The following is a 16345-nucleotide window of genomic DNA, read 5'->3' as shown; positions in this document are numbered from 1 at the left end:
CAGTCATTTCAGTGGCAGTTAAACTTCCTCCAGCCAAACAGAGGAGGGCAGAAGTGAGCAGTGTGAGCTAAATGTTGAGATTATAGCCTAATGGCAGGGATCTTCAACAGGGGGTCCGGGACCCCTAGGGGGTCCTCAGAGTCAATGCACGGGGGCCTCAAAATTATTGTTAATTTAAGTTTTTTCAAAATCAACATCAGTAAACACAAATCCAACATATTATTAGCAACTGTAAATCCCCACTGCTAACTGGCCTATAGGTAAGGTCACTAAGGCCATCCACAGATACAGTTCATCCTAAGGGTTCACTGTGCCACATATGTATGTTCAACATACATATATATATATATATATATATATATATATATATATATATATATATATATATATATATATATATATATATATGGCAGGGTCGACTGTTTAATTCGAAACGATATTAGTCCATAAAGGATTCCATGTTGGCTGTGTCGTGAGAAATGACACATTTAAAGTCGCATATTTGAAATGGAGATTGGCGGCGTGAGTGCATTGAGAATACTGGTCAGCAGACATCCTGACACATCACACTGCGGTGCAACATGAACTCTTTTGCCACGGTGGCTGACAGGCTCGTTTCAGTCATTGTGTCACGGTGACGCGCTCAAGAGCTGCAGATTCATGAACGCGCGCCGTTCTTTTTAATGGATGGGATCAGGAAGAGGGACGCGGATGAAAGGTAACCAGCTAGCTTTACAGGCATTTCCTCATTCAGCGTAGCAGCGAGACGGCGAAGGGCCAACCGCTGTATCAGACGGCATCGAACATCGACGTGTCTTGCTTTTATGGCAGCATTTGGTCAAATGTAGGCCTGAAGGACACTCAAGATAGCTGCAAGGTCCGCCCCACAAATCAGTTCGCCATGAGTAACGTTAAACTGGGGGTATTTTGTACCAACGGGGGCGAGAATGGTTTGTGGGTTTATCAGACCATTAGCATATGCGATGCTGTTGTATGCTAGCCTATCTCTGTCACAGGCCTCCTCCGTCAGAGTCCAACTTCAGCACGAGTTCAAGTGTTTACATACAGTGAGCATATCATCTTAACGTTAAGTGGACTGGGAATTATACTTAGGCTACCGGGTCATTTGAGGTCCTCGGACTTCATCCTAACATTTATTCTTCTAAAATTACAGCCATCTAACGTTAGGTCTCCTAAATTGAAGGTCCAGCTGCGTAGGACACCTGATATGTTCAGGGTCGCTGCCGGCTGGAGACCTACACACAGCCCACGCCAGTTAAAGGAACCACTTTTTACATGACAAGTGACCGCAGACTGAAACGGGTCCAGAATGTCACTTTATCCTGAACCTGGATCAGATGATGGGTTGTAAATAACAAGGTGGCTGGAGGGCAACTGACCAACACACAGCCTCATAACACCAAAACAAAATCTGTATCTGAAGAAAACATCAACCACATATTGCTATGAGAGCAGAGTTATTACTGCTTAATCATTAAGACAAATCCCTTACATTTTAACATAGTGCATCAAGTCTCTCTGACAAGGATCAGATTTGGGGTGTGTGTGTGCAAACTAGGGCTGCACAATGTATCACTATTTTTTTTTTTAATCGTCATAGCGATATCAACTGGCGCAATAAACGCATCGTGAAAGGCTGCGACATATTGTAATAGACACTCAGAGGTTTTTTGTGTAAGTTGAAAGAAAATATCAGTACTTTGTAATGTAACTGTCATTCTCTTTTTAGTGTTGCCTTTTATATTTAATTCAATGTTTAAGTTGTTGATTTCCTTTCATTTGTTTTAAATTCAACAAGCAATTTGCCGTATTTTAGCAGAATACTAAAAGCAGCAGAAATGCAGAACTACACTTTAATATCTGTTTATCTAGCGCAAGTTATCGCAATATTCAACGATATCGCATATAACATACTTTCCTCATTTCGTGCAGCCCAAGTGCAAACATAATATCCTTAAATCCTCTTTTATATGCCCACTTAGGCAATTCTAGTATGACTAGTCATTAGGTATGTTATTTATTATGCTGTTTTCATTTTCAGATCGGTGTAAGGTTTCCCCCTCAGTCATCACTTCTACAAGCAGCAGCCTCACAGATAAACGGAGCGTCCAGCCTGCAAGAAGAGTCCTATCCAGAGTGTTTCTCCTCATTGAAAAGATTTAATCAGTGCTGCCCAGCCAATGCGACATCTTATTCCATATCTCTAATGTGCCAGTGCAAACAAGTTCTTGATATCGTTGACTTTTTACCAAGAGAAGTCCAACAACAGCTGCTGATTACAGCGCGGCTCTCAGCTTGGCTGGCTATAATCTAGATGCCGGAGGACCCAAATACAAGACTCCGCTGAAGAAAAGACTGAGGAATTTTTATTTTTTTTTTCTCATCGTCCTTGAAGTTGAGCTTGGGTCCAATCATGGGGGCCACAGGCTATGGTTACTACCGTGTAACCATCTTCTTCTGCATGTTCATGGGCTACGCGCTGTACTTCTTCAACAGGAAGACCTTCTCCTTCGTGATGCCCTCTGTGATGGAAGAGATCCAACTGGACAAAGATGACTTGGGTGAGAAAGTAGCTAGATAATACTAGAGCTTATTGTTTGTTTGTCGGCGTGGTTAGGCAATATTTCCTTAAGCTATAATTAGGTCTGTAATGGGGCTATTGTTTGGCAAAATCATTGCGCAATAATGCCTAAATCGGGCTTATTTAGCTTGCCAAACATACACAGTGCAAAGGCATTTGCGTGCAGTGTGGCATACTGAACACTACTGGACACAGAGATGCAACTGCTTCCAGCCTGTTTAAGCTTATTCACCCACTGCTTGATGATTTTAAAGTGTGCACACCCCACCTTCTGCACATGCACATGGATGTGTTAATGTCTAATACAGGGGTCAGCAACCTTTTTAATATAAAGTGCCATTTTAAAATGTTCTTGTTAATCAGTGTGCCATATTAGCAGCATTAAGCCTGCTATCATCTACCTAGCCCGCTCAGGCAGTGCTATTTTTGTCCTTTGCGCTGCATTCTGTGAAGAAGGCAATGAGTACTAGCCAATCAGAGGCAGTGTAGGGAGATTATTAGTAGTAGTAGCAGAGTAGTAGATGGGGGATAAAGTCAATCAAAGTACCGTAAACAACAGGCTGTGCTCAGTCAATGGCTGCGAAAGAGGTCCTTTGGCATGCAGATTGGAACATTTCCAAAAAACTCTCTTATTATTATTCACACATATTGCTAGTCACGCCATCACGCGGGCCTAGGGTTGCTGACCCCTGGTCTAATACAATAGTTTGCTATGTGAAGTTTGTGTTAATGCTCACCCACCCAAATATGACAGAGGTTTCTCATCACCAAACTTGACCTCAGTGAAAAGCTGTACTTTGCTAATAGCTCAATAAATGATGGACAGTCAAGAGTGTGCTGAATATTAAACTGAATATTAAACTGCACAAGAAAAAGCTAAAACCAGACTTCTAGTCTACAGCCGTGCTAGACACAGTGGTGCTTTGAGCTAAATGCTAAGGTCATTCTACTCCCATGTTTTCACCCAATCTGTCCTGGAAACCCGTTTTTAACCTATTACCCTTACCTAAATGCTATGCGGACCCTAACTATTTGAGGTCAAAGGCTAACCTCAACCATCTACGCACATAGAGTAAATCAGGTTTCTTGTACAGATTGGGCCGCCACAATGCTGACGTTTAGAAGATATAGTATTTACCATGTTCACTTGCTTAGTTTAGCATGTTGGCATGCTAACATTATCTTATTAACACAGAGTACAGCTGCAGCTGATGAGAATGCCATTAGTTGTGTAGGTGTTTGGTTATAACCCAAAGTATCTGACAATTTAGAATGTTGACCTAAGAACACAACAGGACGTCACACAAATGGGCCGTTTCATTGACACTCGTGAAGTTGTAATCCAACTTTGAGGTACCTTCTGGTTAGGTAAGGTTAGTCTCTCTGTGTACAATGCTTTAACAGTGCCCTTCATGGTGTCTCTGCAGGTCTGATCACCAGCAGCCAGACCATGGCCTATGCCATCAGTAAGTTCATCAGCGGCGTGCTGTCGGATCAGATCAGTGCCCGCTGGCTTTTCTCCATCGGACTCTTCTTGGTGGGAGGCATCAACGTCGCCTTCTCCTGGTCCTCCACTGTCCCCATGTTCTCGCTGCTCTGGTTCATCAACGGCCTGGGACAAGGCTGTGGCTGGCCCCCGTGTGGCAAAGTGCTGCGCAAGGTAATCCCATCCTGCCCGCCACCTCATGCAACACTGATCCCTTATACAGTGTAATGTTCAGAGTAGGTTTGTGCAATTAATCACGTTTTAATTGCGATTTAGATTTTGGCTCCTGATGATCACAAAGTGTAATAATCGAGAAAAACAATTATTTTGCACATTACGTTTTGCAAGTAAAGTCTTATTTTGTCTTGTGTTCTGATTGGACAAAAAAAAAAAGTTCAAACAGAAAAAGTATTAAGGGAAGTTTCACTCAAGGTGTTTTCATTTTATTTGTTTAAGGGGTAACTTAAACTAACTTAAAGTAAGGAAACTTTTTTTTCAACCTATGTTTTTGTGTCTACGTGATGGGGACAACAACCTTTGACATTGGTCCAGTATTAAGAGAGATCGCTGCAGTTGGCGGCGGAGAAACAAGCTTCAATGTAAGTTAATATGGCAATTGTCCAGCTTGTATTTACGTTGTAGTGCTTGTTCTGCTGCTGACAGACTCAGATTAATATTCTAAGTGTCTGACAACATTATGGAAAGGATTTCAAAGGAGGTCGACCTTTCTGTTAAAGGGTAAGATCCTTTTTTTTTTCAACTTAAAAACATTGCGTTCGCTAAAGCCACCAGACTCCATGTAAATAAACAGTCATTTTAGCATCGCAGAGTACACTTCATTCAACGTCGACAAAAACTAAATAAAACTATGAAAAGCCACTTTCCCGACAATCACAAGTCTAGTTTTGGTTGAAATAAACGCATAGTTTACCAATTTACATGTGAAAATATGTTGGCTCTATACACGCTAAAAGTATTTTTTATTTTTTTTTTAAAGGGAGTCTGGTGGGTTTAGAGCTAATGATCTCAGAGCTGTTTCTGGTTAAACAAAATGGTCTTAAAAAGGTCCATCTCTTAAGGGATCCTTTCCATAACATTGTCCAATACTTAGAATAACAATCCGAGCCTGTCAGTGGAAAAAGTGTGTGTATATATATATATATATATATATATATATATATATATATATATATATATATATTTATTTATTTATTTTCTTTGGGGACAAAATTGTCATGCACATTTTCCCCATAGGGTTACGTTGCAGCCCAGTTGAGGCTGCTTCTCACAGCATTCTCGCTTAATACTGGACCAATTTCAAAGATCGTTGAAAACCCCCCAAAAATTACCCTTTAACTGTTTCTTAAGTTCAATAAATGCAACATCTTTCCAAAAGTCAACGGGTAATCGTGTTAAATTATTGTGATTTCAATAATTGTGAGTATGATTTCTTTTCATAATTGCACAGCCCTAGTTCAGAGCCAATGGAAGTCCCTCTGAACACGCAGGCTGCCCGTGGTGCCTGCTGCTATTATTCTGGGCTTCTAGTGAAAGGGTGTAACCCCGGGGTGGGAGCCACGTGCTGCCACACATAGTGCGCTCAGCCTGTTGGTTGGTGGAGGTGTTTGGAGGAAACCTGTTCCTTGCTGTCAGACAGTGCTGACCTTTGGGCCAGAGGTGGCATTGCCTAGTTTGAGGAAATGTCAGCCTGTGCCAGCTGTCTGAGACACCGATTGTCCCAGTCCAAAGTGGTGATATCAACAGTGGTGGTGGCTTGAGAGATTACAGCGTTGCCTAACAATCTGCAATGCCACATTATACAAATACAGTGCTTTCCCTGGATTTGTGGAAGAAGCTGTGCATATTTGGCAGGGAGGTTTTAGGCACCCTCCGGTCTCTCTTTGTGGGATTTTTGTCTCTTTTGTGGGTTTTTGCGTCTCCTTGTAGTCGTGTTGTGTCTCTTTTTGGTAATTTTTGTTTTCTTCAGGGGTTGTTTCGGCTCTCTGTGGTCATTTGGCGTCTCTTTGTATTCGGGTTGTGTCCCTTTTGTGGTGATTTTGGGTCTCTTTTTCACATCATTTTGGACCATTATCGTTGGAAAAGCTAGAGGAGATAATAAATAAATAACACTCAAAAAGCTTAAAAGACAGAACATGCTAAAGAAGTCCACTGGGGACCAACTACAATCATTAGATCTGAGAAAAGTCATTCGGTTTAGGTGCTGCACCTAAACCATATAATGGCAGGGAAGGCCCTGCAAATAGCTTTGGATCCTAAAGGTCTGGTCAATGGTGTGCATTACCGGCAGGACACATACAAACCCCCTAACACATCCTGCTATTCTCTGCTCAGAGACAACTTAAGGCTTGTGAGAAGCCGCCCTAAACTTATCAGTGTTCAAAAGGTGGGGAATAAATAGGCTTTGGCATGTGTTCAGCGTGCTGAAGGGCATCAGATTACGGGAGAAAGTATTTATAGAAGATCCTCAGTAGATCTTTCTAAAAGGAAAAACAACTTGGTGTTTTCCTTGTCTATTGAGAGTTTAACGTTAACATCTTTTTGTCTGTAGCTCCTGTTCCACAGAGAGTAAACATCCACACCCGTGTATCAGCATGGTGTTGAATCACCCGGCCCAGTGGGCTGCCTCAACTGTTTGCCCAGTGGATTCTAAAGTTACTGGTTACTATGTTGGCTATGCTGTGTGAGTAATGCTTATGGCGGCCTTCAGCTGTATTAGCCTACATCCCTCATGATGTAGGCTAAGGGTGGTTCTGAAACGGAAAAATAAAAAAAAAAGAATCTGAACAGTGTTGCACTTTGGGAAATGTCCTCCTTTCAAAAGTGCCACGGAAATGTATTTTATCTTCAATAACAACATTTAAATGAAAAAGTATTCGATTTTCAAAACAAATCAAAATAACTAAATAAATAGAAAAAAGTTCTTCATATAAACAACACTAAGACCTAGTGACGTCTGAGGTCAAACAAGTGTAAATTAAAGTAAATTGAGCCCTAGGCTGTTTAAAAATTGCATTGTGATTTAGTTTTTATCTAAACCGATTGTAATCTTTACACATTTATACTGATTTTGCATGCATCGTTACATCCCTATAAAAGTCTGTTGATTATTAGTTCAAACTTTTGTAATGTTTCTGCTATTTTGACCTTGCCTCAATTTCCTCTAAAAGATAATGAAATGAAGCGAATCGGCATTATTTTGACCGTGACCTGTGGGTTGCTTAAGGAAAGTGCAACACGAAGAGTAACCAACAGTATGTACAATGTTATGATAGTTGTAAACACAAAGGTGAAATAAGTCTGCATGCTCTGCCTGCGTTGTAGGATTTGGGATATGCTGACTGTTCTCTGCTCTGTGTCTCTTTCCCCATCAGTGGTTTGAGCCCTCCCAGTTTGGAACATGGTGGTCTGTGCTGTCCTGCAGCATGAACCTGGCTGGAAGTCTGGGTCCAATCCTGGTCACAGTACTCCTGCAGTACTACGACTGGAGGACCATCCTGACCATGTCAGGCGTTTTCTGTGCTGCCTTCTCCCTTGTCTGTGTGGCGTTTGTAAAGAACGAGCCAAAGGATGTGGGCCTGCCCAGCATCGAGGCAGCAGTCAAGAAGGGCGCTAAGGGAGGTAAGAAGAGAAAGGAGTTGGTGAGCAGTAGGGGTCGACCGATTTTTTTCTTTTCTTTCAAGGCCGATACCGATTATCAGTAATTATTGAAACCGATATTTGGAACCCATATAAACTCATTTTTACAGAGAAAATGAAAATCTTTAAGTCAAAATTAAGATTTTGGAATGTTACAAACTCCAACGCACAACTTTGTTCAAATGCCTTAAGTAATTATTTAATACATTAGAAACAGATTAGATAGATACATTAGTCACTTGGTGCCATCCCTTTTGCTTCGAACATCCCCCAACACCAACGCTTGGGATATTAGCGATTTAGCCAAATGCCTGAGGAGCCTGTTGAGACTGCAGTATGTGGAGGTTTGTCAAAGCTCACTGGGACACACTTGATTCATGAGGACATCCCATGGCTCGCGCCATGTACAAATACTTGGCTGATTTGGCATTGGTTTTTCATTTTCACATTAGAGCTGCAAAGATGAATCCACCGTCAACTATTAAATTAATGGCCAAATATTTAGATTATCAATTAATTGGTTTGAGATTAAAAAAAAAGTAAAACTTCTCTGATTCCAGCTTCTTAAATGTGAATATGTTCTAGTGTCTTCTCTCCTCTGTGACATTAAACTGAATATCTTTGAGTTGTGGACAAAACAAGCCATGTGAGGACGTCATCTTGGGCTTTGGGAAACCCTGATCGAATATTTCCCCTAAATTACGCAGGTTAGAGTGGACAGCAAAGGAAAGAGGGCCGATACATTGCGTGATCATGGGGCCTTTTCTCCTTTTCTGGAGTAACAACCAGAACCTCTGTCTTATCAACATTGAGCTGTCAGACATTTTCTGCCTACCAGTCCCTAATAGCGTTTAGACAGTCAAGAAGCCCAGATGACATAAAAGCCAAACAACGACAGTCCCATTCATACAGGAGTAGACTGGAGGTGTGTTTCCCAAATGACCACCACGATCACTGCGGTCACAACGGTAACCCCCTATCCTGTTATCACTATGCATGCTGGGATAATTACTCAGATCAGGCAGAGGAGCGCTGCGTCTCATGTTGCTTAAATTTCCTCCCCGAGTCCTCCACTTGCCTCCCTTCCTCGCGTCTTAGTCCCTCCCACCGAGGAAATCACGGAAGACGAGAGGCAACGAGCAAATGTGTTTTTAGCTGGATGAGACGTCCTTTCCTCTGAGGCGTCATATGAATTCATCGGCTGTAAGGACGGAGTTGGCAACGGCTTTCAGCTGCACGGCTTCCGGGAAGGCTGCTCTCGTGTATCCTCGCCTATAGCTCCTCGATGATCCCTCCTCGATGCTCGGAAAATAAGAGCTTTGAGACGGCCTTCACCGAGGAGGGCCGGAAAAACTTCCGGTTCCGCCGAGGACCGAGGAGTCGAGGAGCTATCAAATTTGGGCCGTGAGATGCAGCTTAGGTCTTCGATAATGTATCCGATGCTGACATCAATAATGTCCACCAGGCGGAGCAGTCCGTACCTCATAATTGACAACGGCTCTCAAGTCTGTCTATTTGTTATTTGAAAAGTACATAATGCATATCAAATCTATTTTGCCCCAGCCTTTTTAACGTTTCACCAAGAAAGACCGTTACAGAGGTCTAACGTATTGCAACCACATGCCAATTTGCAACCAAATATTCTATCAAATGTGCGGTTGAAGTGAGTTGATGAGCATTTATTCATTTTGGCCTTCTATTTAACAGCATATTAACTTGACTTAACGGTTTTCCCAACAATATCACAAGACTTTAGAGTACCATTTTGTGTATAGCATAGATGCTTTACGATCATTGGATCTGTCAGAAATCATGTACAGTATAAGCAGTCAGATACCAACATCAGCAGATAAACACCAGACACACTCCATACACATAATACTGATTTTAGATGGGCCTGGACTACACCATGTGGTGGGCATGCTGCTGTATAACCAACACATACTAGTGCACCTACTGCATACTGCATGTATATTGACCCATTGCTGATCTCTAGATATTTAAAGTGTGTGAACGTATCTCCCTGTCTAGGGCCTGGGACCGTACTTATTGCCTCCTTAGTATTGAAAAATGCCTTGTCATTCAATACCAGATTGCAGTACTTAAATATGGAGTACATCTCATCAGCGTCAGTGAGCCAATAAGCATGCAGCATGCCTCTACCAAGATCTCATAATGCTTGTGATTGGCTGTCTTAACGTCACACATGGTAGAAACACGCAGGAGAAACTCTACGTTGCACAGAGACGGGGCTCACGCGTGTGTGTTGTATTTTGACAGGCTTGACTACAGCGGTGGAATGTAACAGAGTACATTTACTCAAGTACTGTCCTTAACTATAAATATGAGGTACTTTACTTGAGTCTTTTCTTTTCATGCCACTTCTACTCGACGGAGCAGATTAACAGAGCTGTTTTAATCGTTTCTAAAATGTGAGGATTTTTCTTTACTTTTAAGTACTTTAACTACATTTTCCTGATGATACTTAACATACTTTTACTTAATTAACATATGTTCAATACAGGACTTTTACTTGTAACAAAGTGTTTTTTTTTACAGTGTTGTATTAGTACTTTTACTTTAGTTAAGGATCTGAATACTTCTTTCACCACTGCTTGACTACAGTGTGCGTCACATAGGTGTAAGGGAGACGAACAATTGAAAAAGATTTTGAAATCATGTGAGAAACAAAAATAAAAATTTGTACCGTAATGTGCAATGTTGTAATTTCTTTTTGTCAAAATGGATTTGGAGTACGCTTTAGGAACCGGAATCAAATTGACAATATTGGTACCGGTGTCGGTATAGATTGTGTTTTCTGTGATTGACCTCCCCAGGGACCAGCGAGAGCACCCTGAGGGAGTTCCTCCTCTCTCCGTTCCTGTGGGTGCTGTCTCTGGGCTACCTGGTGGTGTTCGGGGTGAAGACGGCTGCCACTGACTGGGGACAGCTGTTCCTCATGCAGGAGAAAGGCCAGACTGTTCTCATGGGTACGCACTTTAGTTGTCCGTTGTGTCTCAACTAAGGCTGAGTGATTCGTCGACATTTTTTACTCCTCATTATATTATTATATATATAGTTTTTTGTAAGATAAATGCTGGAATAATGTTACATATCACAGATTAACAGAAATTTCAGTGGATGTTTCATTTATTTTTTAGGACTTAATTTAACATGATGGTAGAAGGTGTACTATGTAGACGCTGCTGTTGAACTGAGGCAGATGAGACATTTCAGTTTACAGGAAAGTACTGATATGTTTTTATTGGAATAGTTCATAACTTTAGCTTTTGTGATTAATGTTCTGTGTTTGACTGTTCCACGCGTATTAAAAGAAAAAACACTTCTATCTATCAATGTTCTCATCCTTGCATAAGAATATAGAGCCGTTTTGATGGTGTCTCATGTTATAATGCTCCGTGACATGTTGTATCACACAGAGATATATTGAACTTTAGCTAAACTTAAAAATAAATAAAATAAATCCCCCCCCCACTGACACTGGCTGTGTTGCCCGCAGGCAGCACCTACATGAGTGCCTTGGAGGTGGGAGGTTTTGTGGGCAGCCTGGCAGCGGGCTTACTCTCTGACAGAGCTGTAGCTCGGGTGAGTAACAGGCAGGGATGGATTAGGCAACAATGACCGGGAGGATTGAGTAGGGGTTCAGTGTTTCAATCATCCTCTCTTTTGACTTCCTCCAGCAAGGCCTGGGCACCCACGGCAACCCCCGCCACGGCCTGCTCATTCTCATGATGGCCGGGATGTATGTGTCCATGTACCTCTTCAGAGTCACCATCACGCCTGAAGTCCCACAGGTACTCGCAGCTTATTTTGTCATGGTTGTGGTTTTCTGTTGTGGTTTTTCCTGTTATTTCTTTCCCTATTTCCTCATTTGTTTGGTGTCTCCTGTGTTCCTGTGTTGTTTGTTTGTGTTTTCCTAGTTCCAGCAGTGTATGTTTCATGCTTTAGTTTTATTTTGTAGTCTCTCTGTTTCTCCTGTGTCATGTCTTGTTTTACTTCCTGCCTTGTGTGTTTTCCCACCTCTTTGATTGTCTGCCCCGCCCTGATGTGTCTCACCTGTTCCTCAGCCCTCATGTCACCTGTCCCTCGTTACTACCCTCGTTACCTCGTGTATTTAGTCTCTGTGCTTTCTTTGTCTGTTGTCAGATCATTGTTTGTTACCCCCCTACGTCGCCCTGTTCCTTGTGGTTTTTGATTCCCTAGTCTTTAGTTTCCTGAGTGTTTTGGAACTCCTTTTGCCTGCCTGCCTGAGAACATCTTTAGTTGTAAGCCCTCCTATTGAATAAATCTTCTAAATCTTCCACTGCCTCCTCGTCTCTGCTCTTTAGGGTCCAAGCCTGCATCCCTAGACGTGACGTAATTGCTTTTATTACTGTGTAAAAATGCTTGAAATGAACATGCTGCCCGTGTTTGAAAAAAAATAACAAGAGCTTATTTTCTTTGCTCAGGAGGCTCCTCTTTGGGTCCAAGTCATTCACCCCGTCTCTGTCCTCATTGGTGTATCAGAAAAAGAGGTATGCTCATGTTAATGGGGCTCATGGGTAGCAAATCTTAGTGAGCTAAGCCCTATTCACACAGGACTAGTATTACCTAGGGCAGGGATCGTCAATGTTTTTCAAGCCAAGGACCCCTTAACTGTAAGGGAGATTGGAGCAGGGACCCCCTACTACATATTATGTATAAAATTAAGTTGCATATTAAACTGGGCCTACAATAACGTGTGGGCCTTCACATAAAGCCTTCATACATAGCTTTTTTTGCATAGAATACTACGTTTTTAAAATAGCCTAATCATTTTTGGCATGATTTTATAAAGCATGTTTTATTGTTAAACATACAGTACATGTGGCACAGTGAACCTTAGGATGAACTGTATCTGTGGATGGCCTTAGTGACCTTACCTATAGGGCAATAAGCAGTGGGGATTTATATTTGCTAAAAATATGTTGGACGTGTTCTTTTTGAAAAAACTTAAATTAACAATAATTTTGAGGCCCCCCTGCATTGACTCTGAGGACCCCTCCAGGGGTCCCGGACCCCCTGTTGAAGATCCCTGACCTAGGGGACTTCATGTGATTTAGAGATGATACCCCCACATTATGTGTCTTGTGCGGTGCGTTCACACGGGATAATATACCCCACATATGATGTGAAGGCTTTCATTTATAATTGGCAATGCAGCCAATATAACCGTGAATCACAGATGCCGATTCGCACAGGACTAATATCATCGCACAACCTTTGTGCTTGGCGAAATATGGTAGGTTATTTGCACACATTTGGAATTTTTACTTAATAAATTACAGACATGGCAGATTCGCATGGGATTAAGATCACATACGATCTCCGCAATTCTTACAAATTACTAGAAGTCCCCAGCTATTACTAGTCTGTGCAAATAGGGCTTAGAGACCTCTAGTAATTTGTCATTTCTAAATGAAGGAGGGGACATCCCAGGATGTCCCCTGGTGATACTAGTCCCGTGGGAATAAGGCTCTAGTAAACACCGTGTTGCACGTTCTCTTACTGTCATACACAGATCTGGATCCTGTTCCTCGGTGCTATGTTTGGATTCTCTTCTTACGGACCTATTGCCTTGTTTGGGGTGATCGCCAGTGAAAGTGCTCCTTCAAATTTTTGTGGAACCTCTCATGCTGTTGTAGCTCTGATGGCAAATGGTAAGCAGTGTTGTAATGTATATCTACTGTACTTAAGTAGATGTAGTATGATTTTGTACGTTGGGTTGAAGGATTCTTGTGTATGTTTTTCTCTTTGTTGATGTCAGACTTTGAATTTGATATTTTAAAGGTCTCATGGCATGAAAATTTCACTTTGAGGTTTTTTAACATTAATATGTGTTCTCCCAGCCTGTCTATGGTCCCCCAGTGGCTAGAAATGGTGATAGGTGTAAACCGAGCCCTGGGTATCCTGCTCTGCCTTTGAGAAAATGAAAGCTCAGATGGGCCGATCTGGAATCTTCTCCTTATGAGGTCATAAGGAGCAAGGTTACCTCCCCTTTCTCTGCTTTGCCCACCCAGAGAATTTGGCCCACCCATGAGAGAGAGAGACATCATGCCTTTAAAATGAGCAAAGTGGCCACACCCCCACCCTCCACCTTGCCCCCCCCTCCTCTCTCCTCCTCAATAGCTACAGACACAGAAATGGCACATCCTAAGGAAAGCTCATTGTGGGACTGGCTCTAGTGGCTGTAGTTCTGCACCCAGGCTGAATTTTGGGAAAGAGACTTCAGATACAGTATTAGGGGACCACTAAGGTCTATATAAAAGAGACTTCAGATACAGTATTAGGGGACCACTAAGGTCTATATAAAAGAGACTTCAGATAGAGTATTAGGGGACCACTAAGGTCTATATAAAAGAGACTTCAGATACAGTATTAGGGGACCACTAAGGTCTATATAAAAGAGACTTCAGATACAGTATTAGGGGACCACTAAGGCCTATATAAAAGATACTTCAGATACAGTATTAGGGGACCACTAAGGCCTATATAAAAGATACTTCAGATACAGTATTAGGGGACCACTAAGGTCTATATAAAAGAGACTTCAGATACAGTATTAGGGGACCACTAAGGTCTATATAAAAGAGACTTCAGATACAGTATTAGGGGACCACTAAGGTCTATATAAAAGCATCCAAAGAGCACCATGTCATGGGACCTTTGAGGGAGGTGTGGAAACCCTGAATACTACGCTTTACTATAAGGCAGCTACAATAAAGTAAATAAAGGACATTTTATATCTGAAAATTTCTTTTGATACTTAGGTACATTAAATATCAGATAAAACGTTTACTCAAGTAATATTCTAAAAGGTGACTTTAACTTCTACCAAAGTCATTTCCTGGTAAGATACTTGTACTTTTGCACAAGTATTGCTTAAGTACTTCATACAAGACTGATGGTAAGCTGCAGATTCCCGTGAGCAGCAGTAACATCTGTTCCACTCTCTGTAGTATTCCAGCGTTGACACCCTTGTATGACTAAACAAGCTTTTTCTTTCGTTGCAGTGGGGGCTTTTATGGCGGGGCTTCCCTTCAGCACTATTGCCAAACAACACAGCTGGGATATGGCCTTCTGGGTAGCCGAGGTGATAATGGCCGCCGCCACCATCGGCTTCTTCCTCGCACGCAACATGCGCACCAAAATGGGACGGATCGCAGTGAAAATGGACTAATGTGTCCTCCGGAAAGTGAGCCGACTGTTGACGTCCTGTCATGTGCCCAGACGGACTGTGTTCCTGCACTGTTGACGGCTCGGTGTACACAATACTGCACATTAACACAACCATCAGTTTGACCAAACACGACCACTGTCGCACGGACTAATCGCCAACATTTTGTTTCTAATTAATTGGGTTGATGTACTGTAGATGCTCAGGGTGGGTGGGCGTCATTTAACAACTTTAGATTCACAAGCAGGTACTTTTGTAATTGTTTATCACAAGATAGTCTGGCTACCACACATACATTTTGTTATATGAGAAAAAAAATAAACGCTCTGGGTTGTTTTCATTAGTTTAAACCAATCACTATTGTTTTTGGCGGCGCTAGACTCCGGACGCAGGGACGGTGGCTCTGCAAAACCTTCTCTGGAAGGAACTTGTTGTGGTGGAACATTTGCACCCCGCAGAAGAAAACGCCACATAAAATATTACATGAAATTAACTGCTGACACAATACAGTAACGTGAGCTATTTAAATTAGCTGGATACATGGTTTAAAGTCATCCGCTCATTCTTCCACAGCATTCGCACCAATAAGTCCCAAAACCTCCCATTTAGAGCGGAATGCCGTCAACACATTCTTTTGTAAATCTTTACAATCATTTCCCGAAAGAACCACGCAGGCCTGCCTTGTTGCACCATCCAAATTTCCATCCAAACTTGCCATTTTTCAGCCCGTAACGTTGGCGTAATAGCTCGGAGGGTCTTTCTCGTTGTGAAGTATGATCTCCCGTTGATAAAGGACTAATCACGAGCTTCACAGCAATCCCAAACACTTGAAGCTCTAGCCGCTGAAAAGAAATAAGCAGAGAAATCATCTCAAATCAAGCTCATTACTCTTCATTAGCTCGCCCAGTTGGGCTGGGTAGAGGATACTGATAGCCAGGCTCTCATTGGCTAGCTGTTATTCAATCAGATTCAAACAGCTTAGCTTGTTGAATATTAATGAGAACCTGTAGGCTTTCTATACCATGCTAGAATGGCTTGAAACAAGGTAACCAAGGCATTTTTTTCACAAAAAAATGTCACAGAGTCCATGGTAGAACTTCAGACATTACCACAAAGTCATGAAATACTATGACAAGTCAACATGTCTGCTGTGAAAAAGGTCCATTGGATACCTTGCCTTCAGTGGAAGTCAGTTCTGTTTAACTTATTGAATGTTTACTGATGGGCCTGTATATTCTAGACTATTATTTGTCTGGGTATTTGCACAGATGTGGTAGCATGTATCATGGTCATTTTACTAATACCTCATATTTGTAAAAAATGCAATAGGCTCAATATTTCACTAAAATGAATTGGAGAGCATGTTATTTTTTATACACAGTTG

The 16345-nt window shown here is 41.9% G+C and overlaps 1 protein-coding gene across 2 annotated transcripts; it reads left to right on the top strand.

Annotated features, from left to right (window-relative positions):
* Positions 1-548: 548 nt before the first annotated feature.
* Positions 549-15431, top strand: slc37a4b (solute carrier family 37 member 4b). 2 transcript variants are annotated; one of them, XM_028595224.1, is made up of 10 exons: positions 549-718; positions 2063-2582; positions 4030-4262; positions 7481-7727; positions 10583-10735; positions 11266-11351; positions 11447-11560; positions 12215-12280; positions 13306-13444; positions 14798-15431. In XM_028595224.1, exons 2-10 carry the CDS (start codon positions 2435-2437, stop codon positions 14962-14964), a joined length of 1353 nt encoding a protein of 450 aa, XP_028451025.1. In that variant the 5' UTR covers positions 549-718; positions 2063-2434; the 3' UTR covers positions 14965-15431. The 2 variants fall into 2 exon arrangements, with proteins under 2 accessions (XP_028451025.1, XP_028451026.1); XM_028595225.1 differs by lacking the exon at positions 549-718 and adding an exon at positions 767-877.
* Positions 15432-16345: the final 914 nt, after the last annotated feature.

The sequence above is a fragment of the Perca flavescens genome, chromosome 13, assembly GCF_004354835.1.
Source record: "Perca flavescens isolate YP-PL-M2 chromosome 13, PFLA_1.0, whole genome shotgun sequence".
In the NCBI taxonomy this organism is placed as follows: Eukaryota; Metazoa; Chordata; class Actinopteri; order Perciformes; family Percidae; genus Perca; species Perca flavescens.
Note: the sequence above shows the minus strand (reverse complement) of the source record. Positions and strands in the feature narration are given on the sequence as shown.

What these genes read in the sequence shown, in the direction of transcription:
- slc37a4b (XM_028595224.1), top strand. Translation starts at nt 2,435, where the DNA reads ATGGGGGCCACAGGCTATGGTTACTACCGTGTAACCATCTTCTTCTGC. An exon ending in AGGCCAGACTGTTCTCATGG is followed by an intron (nt 10,736 to 11,265) that starts GTACGCACTTTA and finishes TGTTGCCCGCAG; the next exon opens with GCAGCACCTACATGAGTGCC. An exon ending in TCACGCCTGAAGTCCCACAG is followed by an intron (nt 11,561 to 12,214) that starts GTACTCGCAGCT and finishes TTCTTTGCTCAG; the next exon opens with GAGGCTCCTCTTTGGGTCCA.